Here is a 17,302-nt window from a genome sequence, read left to right as displayed (position 1 = left end):
TGGGTTGGTGACACTGGTGTGTTGCTATTGGAGCAATTACATAAATTAGCCAGTTTTCTGTTTTTTGTATTTAACATTTTTTATATTAGTTTTCTAAATTTAATACGAATTTTTTTTCTTCTGTATGTTTTATATTTTGTTAAATTCATATTCAATTTTATGAATATTTTGCACTTTTTCTAATCATTACTATTATTATCGCTCTCAACTTTTTCCAGGTTTTTTTTATGTTTTTTGTTTTTATATGGTGATGGAACATTAGCAGCCGATGATCGTTTGATTTGGCTTATTTTATTCTTTTGAAAGAAATAAAAGCAAATCCTCGAGTTTGCTAAATTCTGATAATTTCTTCTTAATTCTATTGCTATTTTATCCGTACTTCATGTTCGGTTTTCGTTCAGATCCTGTTGATACTGAAATCGGATAAGTTCTGCTTATTGAATAAGTAGTTTCTGGAAGAGATCTGATGAATAAATTCATTTCGTTAAATTTTTTTTTTTTGTTCATTCGTTATTGTAAACTTCTTATTTCTATCATGTTCTCATCATTTGCTGGTTGTTATTTGTTCTCTGTCGTTGATTTCTTTCGTAGACTAAAAGGTCTTCGTAGACTATCTTTTTTTCTTCACGTTAGTCTTATGATTCAAAAAACTGCATAATCACAGCTGTTTCACATAACCACAAAATCTAATTTTTTTCTTTTTTTTGCTTGATCTCGTTTGCATGATTTGGTTTTACGGATATACCGCTTCTTTGTTCTGTTGCTCTCACTTATCACTAGAATGGTAACATATGACTAATTAATGGCTGTTATTGTTGATAGTGATAGCAACATAATGAACCATAATTCGTTTTGTTTACAAGGAATGAATGTGTTATATTTAAGTAAATTATAATGATCGTGTCGTCATCATTATTGAATTCTATTGTGTATATCAAATTTGTAAATGTTATCCTTTTTTCAGATTTCTCCATTACACAAAGCTTACGTAAGCAGTGATAAACTTTGTTACGCAAAACTCATTACGTTTTGATTACATATTTTCTTTCTGCTGAGAAAAATCAAATACATCATGGGCAAGGATTACTACAAAGTATTGGGAATTGCAAAGGGGGCCAGTGATGACGAGATTAAGAAGGCATACCGTAAAATGGCTTTGAAATATCATCCAGACAAAAACAAAGAACCTGGTTCAGAAGCAAAATTTAAGGTTTGTCCCTGCAATTTATTGGGCAAGAGTTCTGCATTACTTGGTATTATCTGGATTTCAGCCCAGTTCTCATGATTTTCAATCTTAGGAAGTAGCAGAAGCATACGATGTATTGTCGGATCCAAAGAAGAAAGAGATATATGATAAATTCGGAGAAGATGGATTAAAAGGAGGAGAGGGAGGATTCGGATGTCCTGGTGGTGTGCATTACGAATTCCAGTAAGTTCTTATTGTCACTGGTTTTCAAAGTAGTTCATTTAATACTGCTGATAAGTTGAGTGCAAATGGTTGAAAAATATGCTGTACATTTTCAGATGCCGTAAACTTAGTAAATAAGCTTAACTTCATTTCTGTTGCTCTTTTGTCCTAAAGTATAAGTTTCAGAGGAGACCCGATGCAAATGTTTGCACAGTTCTTTGGTGGTAGTGATCCATTTTCTACATTCTTTGCTAGTGGATCCACTACTGGTGGTAGTGGACCGCAACTTTTCTTCTCAACTGGTGGCGATGATATGCATTTCGGTAACTGCATTATTTCTTGACTTAGATCTTTGCTAGTTATCATTAAAATGATATTTGGAGCGGAGAGTGATTTACTTCTCTTGACTTTGTATAAATGAAAAATTGCAAGTAAACGATGCTACAGACTTTCCAGGAATGCCTTTTGCTATGGGTGGTCATTCACGGCGCCAGCGTCAAGATCCTGTTGTGCAGCATGAACTATTGGTCTCTCTAGAGGATATTTATAAGGGCTGTACCAAAAAAATGAAAATTACAAGGTAACTGTGATTTGATTTGTTTTTCAGTTTTTGTAATCTCAATTCTGCATAACTTGTATTTCATGAGGTGCTTTCTGGAAAATATTGTTCCTGCTTTTTACAGGAAGGTGTTAGCTCCCGATGGGCAGTCAACAAGGATAGAAGATAAAGTACTGACAATCAATATTAAGCCTGGTTGGAAGAGTGGAACTAAGATCACGTTTCCCAAAGAAGGAGACCAACATCCAGGGCGTGTTCCTGCTGACATAGTGTTTGTTATCAAAGACAAGCATCATCCTAAATTCAAGGTAACTCTCTATTTGGTTTTTCCAAAAGCTTTTGAAAAATAAAACTGTTTCGGTGTAAGATTAGAGACTATTGCTATTATTTGCTGATTACCATTTTTTCAGCGAGAAGGTGCGGATATCCGATATGTACACAAGCTGGCGCTACGCGACGCTCTATGTGGAACGGTTGTTCATGTACCAACTTTGGATGGTACGACATATCCGATGCGTATCAACGACATCATTAGACCAAATACTTCTAGAAGGTTTGTTTTGTCTTTAAGGTAGCACTTTAGTGATTAGGTTACTTCATGAACAGTACTTTTTGAGTTTTCGAGGAATGGTTTTCCTGCTGTGTTCAAGTGGTCAAATAATTCTATCTGTTCATGACCTTATTGGGCATCAGTTGGAGAAAATGCTCCTAGATTTTTTATTCTTGCGACAGCCAGCAAATCAAATTTTATAACTGCCCTTTTAAACGATAACGGATACTCCCATTAATTTATGTTAATGATTTAATCAGATTTTTCCTCTTCCTCAGCGTGTTTATTTTAAGGTTGACAGGGCAAGGCTTACCGAATCCTAAAATGGCTGGACGACGAGGTGATTTAATTGTTGAGTTTGATGTGAAATTTCCAGATTCACTTCCATTAGCATCGAAAGAACTGATAATGAATGCATTGCCAGCGTGATCAGGTCACAATGTTTGGCAGACTTTATTTTTATAAGCTAAAAGCGCTCCGTATTTTTTCTAATCTGTTTTTAATAGGTGTTCATGAATTTAGGTGATCTGCTTACATCTTGATTGTATAAAACTCACAGTATCTTTTTCTGATTGTGTGAAATAAAAGTTTGGGATGCATACTTAGCTAAGATAGCACTTTGGTGTTTAAAACATATGGTCCCGAAGGATTGATTTTTACTTTTTGGTGAATCGTTTTTGTACTTTACTGTGCTCAAGTCATTAAATATGTCACTAGTCTTTGAGAAAATATAGCTATTATGAATTTAGAAGCTGTTTTTGCTTCTCCCTAATGGAAAGGTAAAAGATGTGGTTCGTTAATATTTTCGCGTTATATATATATATATATATGTTTCATCGAAGTTTGTCGGTTACTGGCTATATATTTTCTGATCTGTTTGAAACAACCGTTTTTCGTTAAACCTATTTTGCTTCTAAAATTGTCCGTAATACAATTTGCCTTAATTTTATGCTTTTGAAACTTCTGGAACATTGTGGAGAGTTCTTTATGTTACGCAATGATGAAAATTGTATATACTAATATTTTGTTTAAGCATGTGGGCTTTTGATCCTTCATTTTTCTTTCTTTTTGTGTCTATTAGTTCTAGCTTTGTATTTGTTTTTCCTATAACAGTTCGGAATTTTCCAGTTTCAGTCTTACGGGTGTTGAATGTATTGAATAACATCCTTTTTTTTTTTTTTTTTGGTAGGAAAATTGTTTGAAATAATCTTGAAGGAATGGTTACAGGGATAGGGTCTGGATGAGAGATGTTTGAGAGTAATAAGCAACCCATAAGTTGTTTTGAGATAAAGTAGTCCGCTTCCTCTTGTTTTTGTTTCTGTAATAAATAAGTGAATGGCTGAAATAGTGTTTTTCTGGATAGTGAATGCATAAATTCACTGAACTTTTAAGAAGTGTGTCAAATCATGAGAAGTAAAAATAAATGCTTAAAGTTATAAGGTTTTTGGTGACGAAAGAATGTGATGTTTGAGTCATTGTCATATGGGACAAAACCTCATCCAGACTTTACACAGTTCTATCCTCAGTGTTGTACAGTGTTTTGTTTTTGAAGCAGGTAAACTAGCGTATAACCTACGATGTTTTGCAAAGTTTGAGGCGACTAAAACATTCTCGGATTGGTATGTAAAGGGGTCAGTGATAAGTTTCGTCAGATAGTGAGGTGTTATTATGGTACCCGCATTGAGGATGAACTGGTTGATGAACTATGATATCCCTGTGCGTGTTACTTGGTTGCAAATGTCGCTCCTATAAATCATCTGAGAACAAAATCCCGTGTTATGATACTGCTGTTACAGAGTTGTCGGACATGTTCATTAGAGCTACATATAACAGGAATAGTAACTGATAGGAACCGTGTTGGTGTCCGTTTTATTCTGATTTTCGGACCTCGTAATCTGGACCTATCAAGTCCCAGAAATTGAAATCCACTGCGAAATCATGGGAGGGTTAACCGAGATTATGCTGAATTCGTTGTGAAGTTAATTTTTATAAGCCAGCCGATGCTACGTAGGTTTCAACTTTGCAAGCATTGACACCTCGTTCCATTTTGAAGAAGCCTTGGTCACCCCACCTGAAAATAGTTTTTATGAAGCTATTGTGTTTCACGAAAATGATATTTTATAAAGCAAGTTCCAGAATTAAGGTTAGTTTCAAATACGTCGAAATTGAAAATGAGAAGAGTGTTCAAAGGAATTTTAATAGGTGATTTCTCACTGTACTCACCATTCACCCCAACTGTTTTTAAGTAACCAATATTTCTTGCCATTTTCGGTACCATAACCGATCACTTCAGCTGCATGGTTCGGCTCCATTGTCGAACATTCATCGGTGTCCGGTAGTACTCCAGATTTGTAAAATTTGTACCGTTTCGGAAATGCAAGATCTGTTAGGTAGAAAAAATTGGAAAAGTTGTGTTGAAGAAAGGAATTGAATGCAAATGTCAAAAGTTTACGACTGCTACGCTAGAGCATGAGATATATTTGTTACGATGCTATTCAATTCTGAGGTAAAATGAATAACCACTGGAAATTTTTGTAAAAGAATTTCAAGAAAGGAGGGAAGTCGTTGTCAAACGTATTTATGTAGACGAGATCTCTAATAATATATTTGGAATGTTTTCCGTAATTTGTTACATTTTAAATTCCAAACATAATTAACTGAAAAAGATCAATGACAGGAGATACTTATTAGTTGTTGTGGTCAAGTATAGGTCAATGAAAGCAAAGGGAAATGTTACATATCAATGAAAAATGATTCAGTCTTTCGTTTTTGTTATGCTTAAAAAATATTAGTTGTTGTGATAATATTTGAATTTGAAGAAGTATTATGTCACTATTAGTAATCATCATTTTATCTTCTAACTAATTTATCTTTCTTTTTATTTACACTGTTATTGTGTAACTATTCGAACTATCTTTTGTAAATAATGCGAGAAAATTTTTGATTCAGGAATTCCATCTTTCGCTTATTGATATGCCTTTGGGAAGATTTGATTGGCATTTAAAAAACATATGAATATGAAAAGAATCATAATTAAGATAGATTTAGCATTCAAATCATTCCTCATACAAAAACTTTTATAATTCTTAAAAGAACGAACTCAATGCAATCGGTGCTACATTTGCTACAAACCAAGCCATTGCGTTTGGATCTGGATCGATCTGATATAATTTATTAATAAAAATTTCACCATATGCTGGGCAAAAATAATTGTTACCCAATAGTGTAGGATAATTCATCGTTTGGGTGAAGCCAATATATTTTCCACGTCTGTAGAATAACATTATTCATTGGAAGTCTTGATAATTTTATCAAAATTTTTAAGAGAAATTCAATTATTTCCCTATGAAGTAGTTAGTTTTTCATAATTTTAATATTAACAGCAATTGCATTACGGATAACATTCATTTAATATATTAAAATTTCGCATTTTTTTTTTTTTTTTTTTTAATTTTTGTCCAATTGATTTATAATGGTACAATTACGCTTTGCTAAATAACAATGAACAGAACAGAATGTTTTATCGATAGATTTGGAAGCTTTTGAAAGGACATTAAGATATAAATGTGTAAAATACTTATTGTATTCGAAATATTTATGATTGAATAAGAAAAGAAGTAATATAAAAAATGAATTTCTTTATTATAAAGATAGTTATTTTCGAGTTTAATTTTTCCAATACTAAAAGATAGTTTAAAAAAAAAAAAAAAAAAAAAAAAAAGTAATACTTAAATTAAGATAGGAATAGAATATCTGTTTTTTTTTTTTTTCAAAAATGGCAACTAACGCCAGTGATTTCATGATACTACCACTCCTACAACCATTGTTGTTATAATCACAATCAAGCATTTCATATTCCGATATGGAAATATATTGCTGATATTTAATTGCATACAATGATTCTATCACTGCTGTTACTGCATATGCATAACATGAATTACATTTATATGCTAAAAGTATCAATTATTGCTATTTGTTTAAATTTAAACTAATATGTAGAGAAATCTTAAAAAAAAAAAAACTAATCACTAGTTGAAATTTTCAACATTGGATTATTTCTTCTATTCATTTCTTTTCAAATTTAAAAAAAAAAAAAAAAGTAATTGAAGATAATTAATTAACTAACATTGTTTTTTTACGGCAGTTACACCACCTTTCTCCCTCCAATCCCAATGCGATGGATATGATGAACCATCTGAGACTATATGAATCCAACCAGCACCATGGTAGCGAAAAATATGACGATCCGGTGGTTCACGAAGTGGTCCAGAGAACTGCAAGTTAAACTTATTTTAAAATACTACAGTAATGATTTCTTTTTATTTTATTGTAACTAATGATGTCCCTGTGCAGATGGTGTATTATTGTTGAAAAGAACAGAAAATTTTTGGAAATAAAATTTTTTTTTTCCTTCAAATTAAACTAAATTCGACTTTTCCTGAGAAGTAAGTAAAATATATATTCGACACAACAATAGTTTTCAAAAATCAAAGTTGAAGGAAATTATAAATTCTAAATTAAATTAAAATTTGAAAGAAACAAAAATTGCTTTATGCAAACCGCATCAAGTTCCTCATCAGCCCAATCAGCAAATTTGGTAATTTCATATTTTGCGCTACTATTTTCATAATTTGATTTCTCTATAAGATGCACATTTTCTTGGAAAATTTTTAAGCGTTCCCGATAGCTAATCGTATCATTATCAAAATCTCGAGGATATCTGGAAATTTACAAATTGGAAAAAAGGAAAAGAAAACAACCAAATGTTTCAATTTTTTTTTTTTTTTCTTTTTTTGATGATTAAAATTAAGACGATGTAATGATAAATTAGAGTAGGAAAATAATTAGATTCATAGAATCAAAGATGATATATCTTATTCATGCAAAACTATTACAAAATGATCAATTTTCTTTTTTTTTTAAAAAAAAAAATTCAATTACTTTTTTAAAATTATAACAATAATAATATTACATACTTAATGAGAAATTTGTCGTAAATTTTCTTAATTTGTGAAGAACTATACATTGTCATATTGCAATAAATGAATTGTAATCGTGTAAGCATAGTTGTCAACAATAAAATAGATAGCATTCTGTAAATGAATGACATTCTTTCAAATTATAAAATAATTTAAAAGTAAATAATATAATTTTAAAATTAATATGAGATGTTGGAGAAAAAAATTATCCAAATTCTGAAATATAAATATATGAAACAGTATACGATAGTAATTTTGCTTTTTTTTTTTTTGATTTTAAAAATTAATTTAAGAAACATTGCAAAAATTGTTTGAGGAAGCGAAGAGCAAGAAATTGCTAATAAAAGGCAAATGAATATTTGTCAAAATTTTAAAACAATCATTTAGGGAATAGTACATTTGTAATGTTTTATAAGAAACTGAGTGCTTAAAGATAGATAGAAAAAAAAAAAAGAGAGAGATGATTTCTTTGTTATGAAAGTTATTTGAATTTTATAAATTTTATTTTTCCATCAATTTCATCAAATAAGGATTTGAATGTCAACAATAAATCGATATTCGAAAGATCAAACAACAAGAATCTCTTCTTTTTTTTTTTCTTGCTTATGTGACAAATGAAATTTTCTAAAACTTTAACCAATTGTTTTTGTAGTTCTTTTTTGGGAAACAAGACAAATAATTTCTTCATTGTAAAATGTATTTAGAATTTCGTAAATTTATAAATTTTCAAATTTCAACAAACAGAAAGCACAAAGAGAATTTCATCGTCCCCAAACTAAGATATTTTATTGTAAAGTAAGATTAAATTTATTATAGGATTATAAGTAAGCCTAATATTATTCATTGGAAATTAATTCCTCAAGAAATTAACTCCTTTGTAATCATCCCACAGAATAAATCTAAATGTTTATTTAAAAAATTTAAACAAAATGGAAGAAAAAAAGGAAAGTTGATAGAAGAAAAAAAAAAAAAAAAATCACTGGACAAGTGATCACCTATTCAATGATAAACTGGTCAAGAAATGAAATTGTAGAAAAAAATTTGTACAAATTTTTTTACAAATAAGGAGCACTTGATTATCTGCTGATAACGTAATCTCCATCACTCATTTTAAAATTAAAATTAAAAAATCGTTTAATTCTTTAAGTTGATGGAAATTGAAATAATAAAGAAACAAGTATTCCCTGTTTTCCTTAAAACTAAAGGAAAACATGGATGTGTTAACTTAAGCATTCAAAGAAATGTCACAATGAATTAAAATTATCTCAACTATGATTAATACTTGCAACTCTCTAACTTCTCTATATAGAATGAATTTCTAGAACAATTTCTTGGCTAATTTTAGTTAGCCATTAAATCTAGAATAGCTAGAAATAAAATACTCTAAAGGATCGATCGATCAAAAGTAGCTGTAAATTTTTGAACAAATAAAGTCGATCATTTGAGTTTCATCGAAAAACACTCAACATTGCTTTTTTGCGAGGCCTTATATTTGTTTTATGTACAAAGAGCTGTGACTGTAGCTCACAATAATTTGAGAAATTGAACCCATCATAAACGACTAGTAGCATTGGTGGCACTGCTAAGCTAGATGTTTTGGGATGATACATTAATTTCTAGCAAAGCTTGTAAAGTTTGAGTATTGAATGATCTAATCTAAATACATTCTTTTTTTCGAGACTTCTCGCTTCGTTGCTTAAAACACAAATAATTTGGACGCATGCAAAACAAGCATGCTAGCAACAAATTTTATCGTAGAAGAATTTAGACAATGAAGTGAAATATAGAAGTCGTACGATGATAGCAATCCTAAATGATGAAAACAAATTCTTTTACGAGTTCTAGTTATGATTTGGCAACAGAAATAATTTACGGAATACGAATCTTGAAAAAAAAAAAAAAAAAAACCGGACAAACGCATAAGCAGCTCAATAAATACATGTAAAACCTCAAATGAAAAAAACAGGTGTCATGAATTATTGGAGAATACTGAAAGGAAAAAAAAAAAATATGCAACAAAGAAATCAAATATTCAAGAAACACTAAGCAACAATAAACAACAGTAACAGTAGGTGTTATCAGTATGACAGTAACAACACAAAAATATTTCGAGAAGCTGATATAGTGAGAAAAGTAAGGAACTAAAACAACCGTAACTGTATCACGGAGCAGGTAATATAACCAAACAGAATGGTTTCGAGAATTATTTGAACCTTACTGAACAGAAAACTCTTATCTGGGCACTCATCTTTCTGCACAATTCTGGGTACTTTAACCTTAGATATCTACAAATACAGATCATTTTGGTTAGAATAAGATTACAGTACTAGTTCGAGGCTTCGAAACAAGAAATAAGATTCTTGAAAATCTGTAAGTTTGCAAATAATATAATACAAAGAAAATGACTGCAGTATGTAATGAATGTATTAGAAGGCAACAGCAATTTAAGGTTGTACGGTTTAGCAGATTCATATCCGGGAAATGATAAGAAATTCCTTTTGAGATAAAAGTAGAATAATCCACTAATCACAACATTCAACAAAGAACGAGATTATATACACTAACTTCATTTGATGTATATTCTGACTTCATTTATTGTACAGCGTCAGAGCTTTTCTTCACCAACAACCCGAAGCCTCTCTCACAAAGAGCAGGCTAAAATTAAATAATACTCTATACCACCAGGTGGTATTGTAGAAGAAAAAAGAATACTGATGAAAAGCCATCGATAATAAAACCACAGTTGGTATATTGTTACCATCAGTCATAATTATCAACTTGAAATCTTCATATTAAGGTCAATCTGACCACCAGCCCCGTCTGTTATGCTTTCTGCATCCAAAGCACTAGGTCCATTGTTCCCTTCAGATGACTTTTCCAAAATATCAAATGCTCCATCGCCGTTCTCAGCAATGCCGGGACTGCTTCCACAATCATTTGAATGATCGAAATAAGATAAACGATCAACCACAATTCGCAATTCTTAAATTATTATTCATTAAGACGAAATGTAAACACAGTTTTAGCTTCTGAAAAATTAAATTATATTCTGCATTAAGTTGGTTGTTCTTTATTATATATTTATTATGACATGTGGATAGTCCCAAAAGAGCACGTACCTTTTTCCCATTCATCTGCTTCTTCTGGCAGATTAATTAAAATATCACCGTTTTCGGGCAACAGCTGTCGAGCTTTTTCTGGAGGAATTGTTCTGCAACATAGAGCTATAAATAAGGAAAATAAACGTTTCAAAAAAATGTTTGGTAATTTTATTTCAACTAACATTGGCACAAATCCACCAGATATTTTATCCATATATGATTTGATTTTTTCCGCAATTTTGGTAAATCCAAACGATAAAGCATCATCATAGGCAGTCCTATTCCACCTATAATAAAATGATTCGTTATTGGATTTTCTATTCAATATCTCATGCTTCCACATTATGATAAGGCATATCTCGCGTTGTGATCACGAATAATTTTCTCCCAGATCATGCTAGCCACTAATTTTGCTCAGACAAGCAAGTTAATATCCTTGACTTCATAAAGTACATAATATAAGTTCATGAATCCAATAGTTTTTTAAAACCTTTTCAAATATATAACTCAATAACACGAAAGACCCCACCGTTAGGAATGGGATCACGTATCGAAATTATTCAAAAAAAAAAAACGATATTTCCATCATTTCGTGCCACTTGACATCTTACTACAAAATTATCCAACATATATAATTTAAGAAAAAAAATTTAGACGAACAGCACACCATACCAATCGATTATATGGCTTTCCCCTGTGAAATCACCACAAATTAAGTACCATTTCTTCAAGGATTTCATATGTAAGACTAAGCAATTCCAAACATCCTTACAACTAACCTATCCCTCACAAGTGGATTAACATGAGCAATGTCGAGAAAGAAATCCACCATTAAAGACTGTCCTTCTGAAGCAGCTAAATGCAACGGTGTGCGACCATCATAGTCTGACATATTCAAATCAATACCACCCAAAAACATTCTGAAAAATTTAATTACAATTCATGCTGATTATCCCACAAAAAAAAAGTTAATATAAAATGTTAATTAATTAACGTGAATCCCCATTTCTAATTTTTCCCTTCAAGCTTTAAATATAAAAAATTTTTAAATCACTGTCCTCCAAATCACCATATACTTAGAGCTCCAGAAAAAAGATACATGATGCAAGCTATCAAAGCTAGTTTATGCCATCGGCTTTGAAACTGCCTTACTTCATTCGGCCATTCAAGACAACATTTTCTTTGTCCTCATTAAAGTTTCTAAGGGATACGTACCTTCGAACATCATCAATGTTGCCTTTCTTAGTCGCAAACATCATTTCCAGAATTAATTCGGATTCATTTGGAACACCACGTTTTCGAGGATCAATTTTCTTGGTATCTGCATGCAGCAAACTGTCATAGTTGTGAAAATTAAAAGTTTCAATCATTTTCTGAAAAATTTAAATAAACAAAAGAGATGTTATAATTTTTTGAAAATTCTTTTGTGGTAAATAACCAGTTAACCTTTTTATATGTAAATAATTTAAAAAATATATACCTTACAGAAGCTTACACCACGCACACTGTTACCCATTTTATCCAAAGGTGGCGACCAGATGCAAATTCCCATCAAATTTGGTACCACAACGACCATCGCTCCAGAGACACCAGATTTTGCAGGTAAGCCAACCTAAAATAATATTGATAGATAAGAAATAGATTATATATTAGATATTTAGGTTATATACGCATAATACGTTATATATTGGATAATGATTTCCGTCAGAAACAAAAGCATTTTAACTTACTTGAAACGCAAACTGGCCGCTGTAGTCGTACATCCCACACGAATACATCAGTGAAAGAACATCTCGACACGGCCGAGCACTAATGCATATTTCGTTGGTAAGAGGACAAACACCTATGGAAAAAAAAAATTACAACTCTCTATTTATTCTAGGAAACGACAATTGAGAAATAATGCACAGAATAATATAATATGATGTACTGAAATTAATTTCTCAGAAGCCTGACTAGGACATTATTTTACGCTTAACTGATCACTACATTAAGTAGAAAAATAAATTACAAATGTCAAGTCTCACCTCCATTAGCTAAAGTAGCTGCCATTACCGCAGCACTTTCACACGTTGTTTCCAATGAACACAACTGAAAATAGAAATCCAGTTCATCCCGGAGCGATATGGAACCAGGGAAGCAATTATTTTCTTTCATGTAATAAGAAAGCGCGTAATTACGGTCTGCAGTATCACGTTCCGATAAAAAGCTGAAAAATGTCTCGTCAAATAAAAAAATCTTTGTTAAGCATCGAAGGTTTTCTTTTATATAACGTATACTTCAGTGAAGATATCTTTTAGAAGCTTTTAACAATCAAATTTTATTATAAAAAATAAACAAGCAGCCCTAATAATGTAAAACATTAAGTGAACAAAACAACATGAACAACAAAAACTTACGTCGCATTATTAAAGCCTATATATCCACCTCCTGCAAGTTTTCTGTATTGGGTTAGCACCTGCAAACATTCTGACTCAGTTTAAATTTCGAATTCAATTAATTCCACCTCTAGTTGAATTCGGCTCAAGAAACATGTTTTTTTCTGAATTTAAAAATAAAAAATGCTCCATCCTTTTGGTAAAAAAGGTAAACTTCTTCAACTTGGAAAACATGGAAGCTATATAAAGAGGGATGAGTTTAGTTCATAAATTATAGTCACCAAAAGTTGATACAGAGTATTAGAGACTGCCACAGGTAAACTTACAAAATCATAACGATCAGCCATTTTATGTCCCATTTTCAGCAATGACGTAACAATAATTGCTCCAGCATTTATGAGAGGATTATGTGGTTTACCTGTCAAATAATTTACATGATTTTAGACCTTGGTTGTTCAATATGAACCAATAAAACAGTCTAGCTTTTCTGTTAGAAAGAAGCTAGCATGAACCACAAGAAAAGATGAAATATTTGCTAGATAACTTGAAAAAAAAAAGGAATATCTCAGGTAACATAAATGCTCACCATTGCAATCCAGACATATTTCATTGAATAATCGCCCAGATGGTTCATGGCCAACATAGTTGTGAACAAAATCTGCTCCCAAATCAGACGCTACTATTGCATAATTGAAAGCTAGAAAAAGGATTTTTCAGCATAGATTGTGACATGACCAGTACGTAAATTATCTTTAATGTCAGTGTCAGAGCTCTAGAAAATAAGTGGTTGCAAAACAAAATTTTTTTTGTAACTTATCTTTTAAATTCTGATTTATTTATTACCTTTTGATATGGACTGAAAACAAAACGGTACACGAGCGTCACCGTAACTGACACGCTGTCCATCAATTGTACATATCGAAAGACCCCATTTCTTCGGATCTACTCTGGCTAATTGAGGAATATAATTTGCTACTTTACCTTCATGAATATTCGCACACTAAAATTAATTTGCTGGAGACTTAAAGGTTAAAGAAACCCAATATCGAGTGCAACTTTTTATAAATTATAAACTTCCTATAATGACCAAAACAGATATTAATAAGTCCTTCGAGCAGAAAGTAATCATCAGAAACTTAGACCTTAGAAAAAAGAATATTTCCTAAAAGCAAACCTCAAAGTTGCCAAAAAAGGGAGACCTGGGCAGTAAGACAAAGAGAAAGTTGATTATTAGAGAATTACAAAAAAGAACGGAATGATGCAAATATAGAAAAACTACTTCATCAAAAATTTCTTTGATCTTGGCAGTAAATTCGCCCCAACATGGAATAATCAAATCGTTGCGAAGCGTTTGGGCAATTAAATTGATGCTTGGCCGAATACATCTACAATTAATTCTTGAAGGTAGCACACTGTTGTACTGAACTTACTATAACCACATTCAATTTTATAAAACAAAAGTGGAAAAAAAAATTCAAGTTCGCAAGGTGCAAAAGCTACGGAATGAAAAACGTTTTGTTTGTTTGAATGATGATTTTTGAAGATCACGAAGTGACGCTAATCTGTAAATTAACTACTAACTCCTTGAACTGTTTTTTATTTAACAAGCAGTGTCTAGTATCACAGTCATCCTCGATTTGCAGTTCATATTCATGCATCTTTTCTATTGTATGCTTCAGCCGTGGATCATCTTCACGGATGCCGAATGATCGCAGTACCTACAAACAGAAACCATTAGTTCTTGAAAACTTCTGAAAGTGAGAACAACAGAGAACTGAGAAAATTAGAAAATGATATTTTCTGATACTAAAGTATTCCTTCCAAGCATGGAAATTTCCCTGCATATTTCTACTAAGAAAAATAACATTATCTTACAGAAAGTAGTTTTCCCAAGGAAGCTTCTTCGGGTTTTTTGGAGCATTTGAAGAGATCGTACGTAAGGTCTTCCTGTGATGGATGTGAAAGCTGATACACATGCTTCAAACCCTTAGCGGTATCGTTCAGCAGTCGAGTGATAGATGATTTTCGGTTGTTTTTCAAAATCTTGCTTACACTATCAACTGTAATGTGAACAAATGAACTTAATAAAAATATTGTAAAGTATTAAAAATTTTGAGGGTAGAAAAAGTCGAACGAAAAGGTCGAGCACTGAGAATAAGTTTCAGTCGATCTTCGATCAGCTCATAAAATCATCCACTAACACATCACTACTAAAAGGTTCATAAAAGCGAACAAGTAGAAAAGAAATCAAACTAAACGAGAAAAACTTCAAATCCAATAGGTCCAATAGCAAATACAGAAAAATTGTATATAAATAAAAAAAATGAAAGGTAGAAAAAGAAGGAATATATTTTCATATTACAAATATAGAATTACCTGCAGCAGAAGCGCATTTATATTCGTCGCCTTCCATTGCTTCACAATTTTTATGGCGCTGCTCTTCAGCTAGCCGATACTGAAAGCACTTCAACTTTTAAAACTTGATAGGCTATCGCAGTATGGAGAATCTTTTTGATGTATTTATAAAAATTTAACGGATGCATCCATGTAAACTGCTAATTTTTCAAATATATCTGTATGCCTAAACAATCCCTCCATTTAGAATACAACTTACAAAAAAGCAATCTGTCAGCTTCCGGAATACACCACACAGCAACTTCGCTTCCCCGGAATATACCTACCCATTCAGGTAATAGGTCAACCCCCGAAACATATCATCACACAATCAATATATGATCTGGAATTGATGCCGGAGCAACTGCTTAAATTTCGATCAGTCGGCACACGAACCTCTATTAATGCGAGTAGTTTCGACAATGTCGCGTGTTTTTTAAAGTTTGTTGTTAAATTTCGTTTGTGATGTTTGTAAGCCTTTTTCCGATTCTGACTATTCAGGTGCAATTCGGAGTTAACTGGAATTAGAGTGCTCGAAGAAACTAAATGAATGAGTCAGCAGTTAGAAGAGGAAGAAACTAATAATTCAAACTGTTGATTTAAAATTTTTTAACCAAAAGAAAAACTTGAAAATTTTGCTAAAAGTTTTCTGAAAGAATCTGAAAAATTTTTACACTATTTAAAATGAGGAAAAAATCTATGGAAAAATAGCTATTCTTGTGTACTCTCCCTTCTTAATCATGCATCCTTTCTCTTTCCCAAAAATCTATGATGAAATTAGTCGAATTGCAGTGTTAGATTGTGTTAGATCCTGTTATTTGCATTAAAAATTTTAAACTGGCTAACCTTAGTCCGTAAAACATTGATCGGCGTTCCACTATACATTTTCACTATACACTTGGAATCAAATCACACCACTAGCGTTCCGTTCAATAATTCTTGTATCCTTTATTCTATTATATATGATTCGTTAATTAACCTTTTGAAAAATCTTTATCATATACTCGTAAAAAGAATTTTTTTTTTTCAAAAGAAAAAATATAATTTTATTTTACTTAAGCATTGTGAGACAAAAAATATGGTGACACTCACGCAGGCATTCGATGAATTAATGAAGGAAGAATGTACTTACAACCACACACAATCGATTACAACTATCATGCAATTCGCTCAGTGTTTTTTTCTTTTTTTTTTTTTACTTTCTATATGGGAAAAAGACGTTTCATGATGGATTATAGGATATTTCGTAAAATATAGTCAAATATCATTTCTGGGTGCTCCGAACATGATAATGTGATAAGTGGGTGTGATAACATTTGATATGAGCATGGCTGATTATGATTTAGAATTAGGTCCAATCTAGTGAGTTATGAGTCATAGAAATAGGCTTAATGGAATTATATAAACAAATTCCTCTTTCTTATACCATCTTACGATGCAAAAACAACCCAAATTCTTGGATGAAGCAACACTATTTATAAGAAATGTTATTAAGAAATAAAAATTCTAAAATTGAGAATTTTCAAGAAGAAAAATTGAAATTATTATTAGGAATTCATTGTTAATGATCCGGAAAATTGCCAGTATGAGTCACCAATTTAATAACTTAATACTGGACAAAATTTTAATGTGAAAGTTCTGTGATTTATTAAAGGAAAAGTGGGTACTGCTTCTTTCTTCAAGCAACATTATGTGAGGAGTGAAATGTGAAAAAAAAAAAATTTAGTTTGAAAGTAGGAAAATTAATGGACGCTTAGACTGCAAACTGTATACCTTCCAGTTCTACATTTTATCACAATGATTGAAAATAAGGTTGAAAAGACGAATTGGTAATTCTTCTTATCATTTAAATAAGCAATTCCATTAATGTGACATTAATATAGCAAACAAAATTTTTAGACCATAATCACATGTCAGTATGCAAATTTTCACT

The 17,302-nt window shown here is 31.5% G+C and overlaps 3 protein-coding genes across 5 annotated transcripts; 1 reads left to right on the top strand and 2 right to left on the bottom strand.

The window, feature by feature from the left end:
* Positions 1-1,072: 1,072 nt before the first annotated feature.
* Positions 1,073-2,946, top strand: Bma-dnj-13 (DnaJ homolog subfamily B member 4, putative; the record flags this gene model as incomplete). Of its 2 annotated transcripts, none has more annotated exons than XM_001894751.1 (7): positions 1,073-1,210; positions 1,299-1,429; positions 1,595-1,731; positions 1,865-1,988; positions 2,092-2,275; positions 2,378-2,520; positions 2,811-2,946. In XM_001894751.1, the coding sequence occupies 7 exons, from the start codon at positions 1,073-1,075 to the stop codon at positions 2,944-2,946; spliced, it is 993 nt and encodes a 330-aa protein (XP_001894786.1). The 2 variants fall into 2 exon arrangements, with proteins under 2 accessions (XP_001894786.1, XP_042934210.1); XM_043078276.1 differs by having other exon boundaries at positions 1,856-1,988.
* A 1,557-nt stretch (positions 2,947-4,503) lies between these two features.
* Bm2505 (Papain family cysteine protease containing protein) lies at positions 4,504-7,609 on the bottom strand (the record flags this gene model as incomplete). Its single annotated transcript, XM_001894750.2, has 7 exons — positions 4,504-4,588; positions 4,741-4,900; positions 5,618-5,787; positions 6,305-6,467; positions 6,644-6,791; positions 7,078-7,237; positions 7,494-7,609. 7 exons carry the CDS (start codon positions 7,607-7,609, stop codon positions 4,504-4,506), a joined length of 1,002 nt encoding a protein of 333 aa, XP_001894785.2.
* Positions 7,610-10,269: 2,660 nt separating this feature from the next.
* Positions 10,270-16,254, bottom strand: Bma-glna-1 (the record flags this gene model as incomplete). Of its 2 annotated transcripts, XM_043078274.1 has the most annotated exons (17): positions 10,270-10,478; positions 10,616-10,707; positions 10,780-10,884; positions 11,377-11,517; positions 11,813-11,970; positions 12,078-12,209; positions 12,328-12,440; positions 12,625-12,806; positions 12,997-13,055; positions 13,302-13,393; positions 13,562-13,672; positions 13,819-13,975; positions 14,255-14,360; positions 14,557-14,693; positions 14,851-15,035; positions 15,352-15,430; positions 16,216-16,254. In XM_043078274.1, the coding sequence occupies 17 exons, from the start codon at positions 16,252-16,254 to the stop codon at positions 10,270-10,272; spliced, it is 2,097 nt and encodes a 698-aa protein (XP_042934208.1). The 2 variants fall into 2 exon arrangements, with proteins under 2 accessions (XP_042934208.1, XP_042934209.1); XM_043078275.1 differs by lacking the exon at positions 16,216-16,254 and having other exon boundaries at positions 15,352-15,388.
* Positions 16,255-17,302: the final 1,048 nt, after the last annotated feature.

The sequence above is a fragment of the Brugia malayi genome, assembly GCF_000002995.4.
Source record: "Brugia malayi strain FR3 genome assembly, contig: Bm_v4_Chr2_contig_001, whole genome shotgun sequence".
Classification (NCBI taxonomy): domain Eukaryota; kingdom Metazoa; phylum Nematoda; class Chromadorea; order Rhabditida; family Onchocercidae; genus Brugia; species Brugia malayi.
This window is presented reverse-complemented; position numbering and strand designations above follow the sequence as displayed.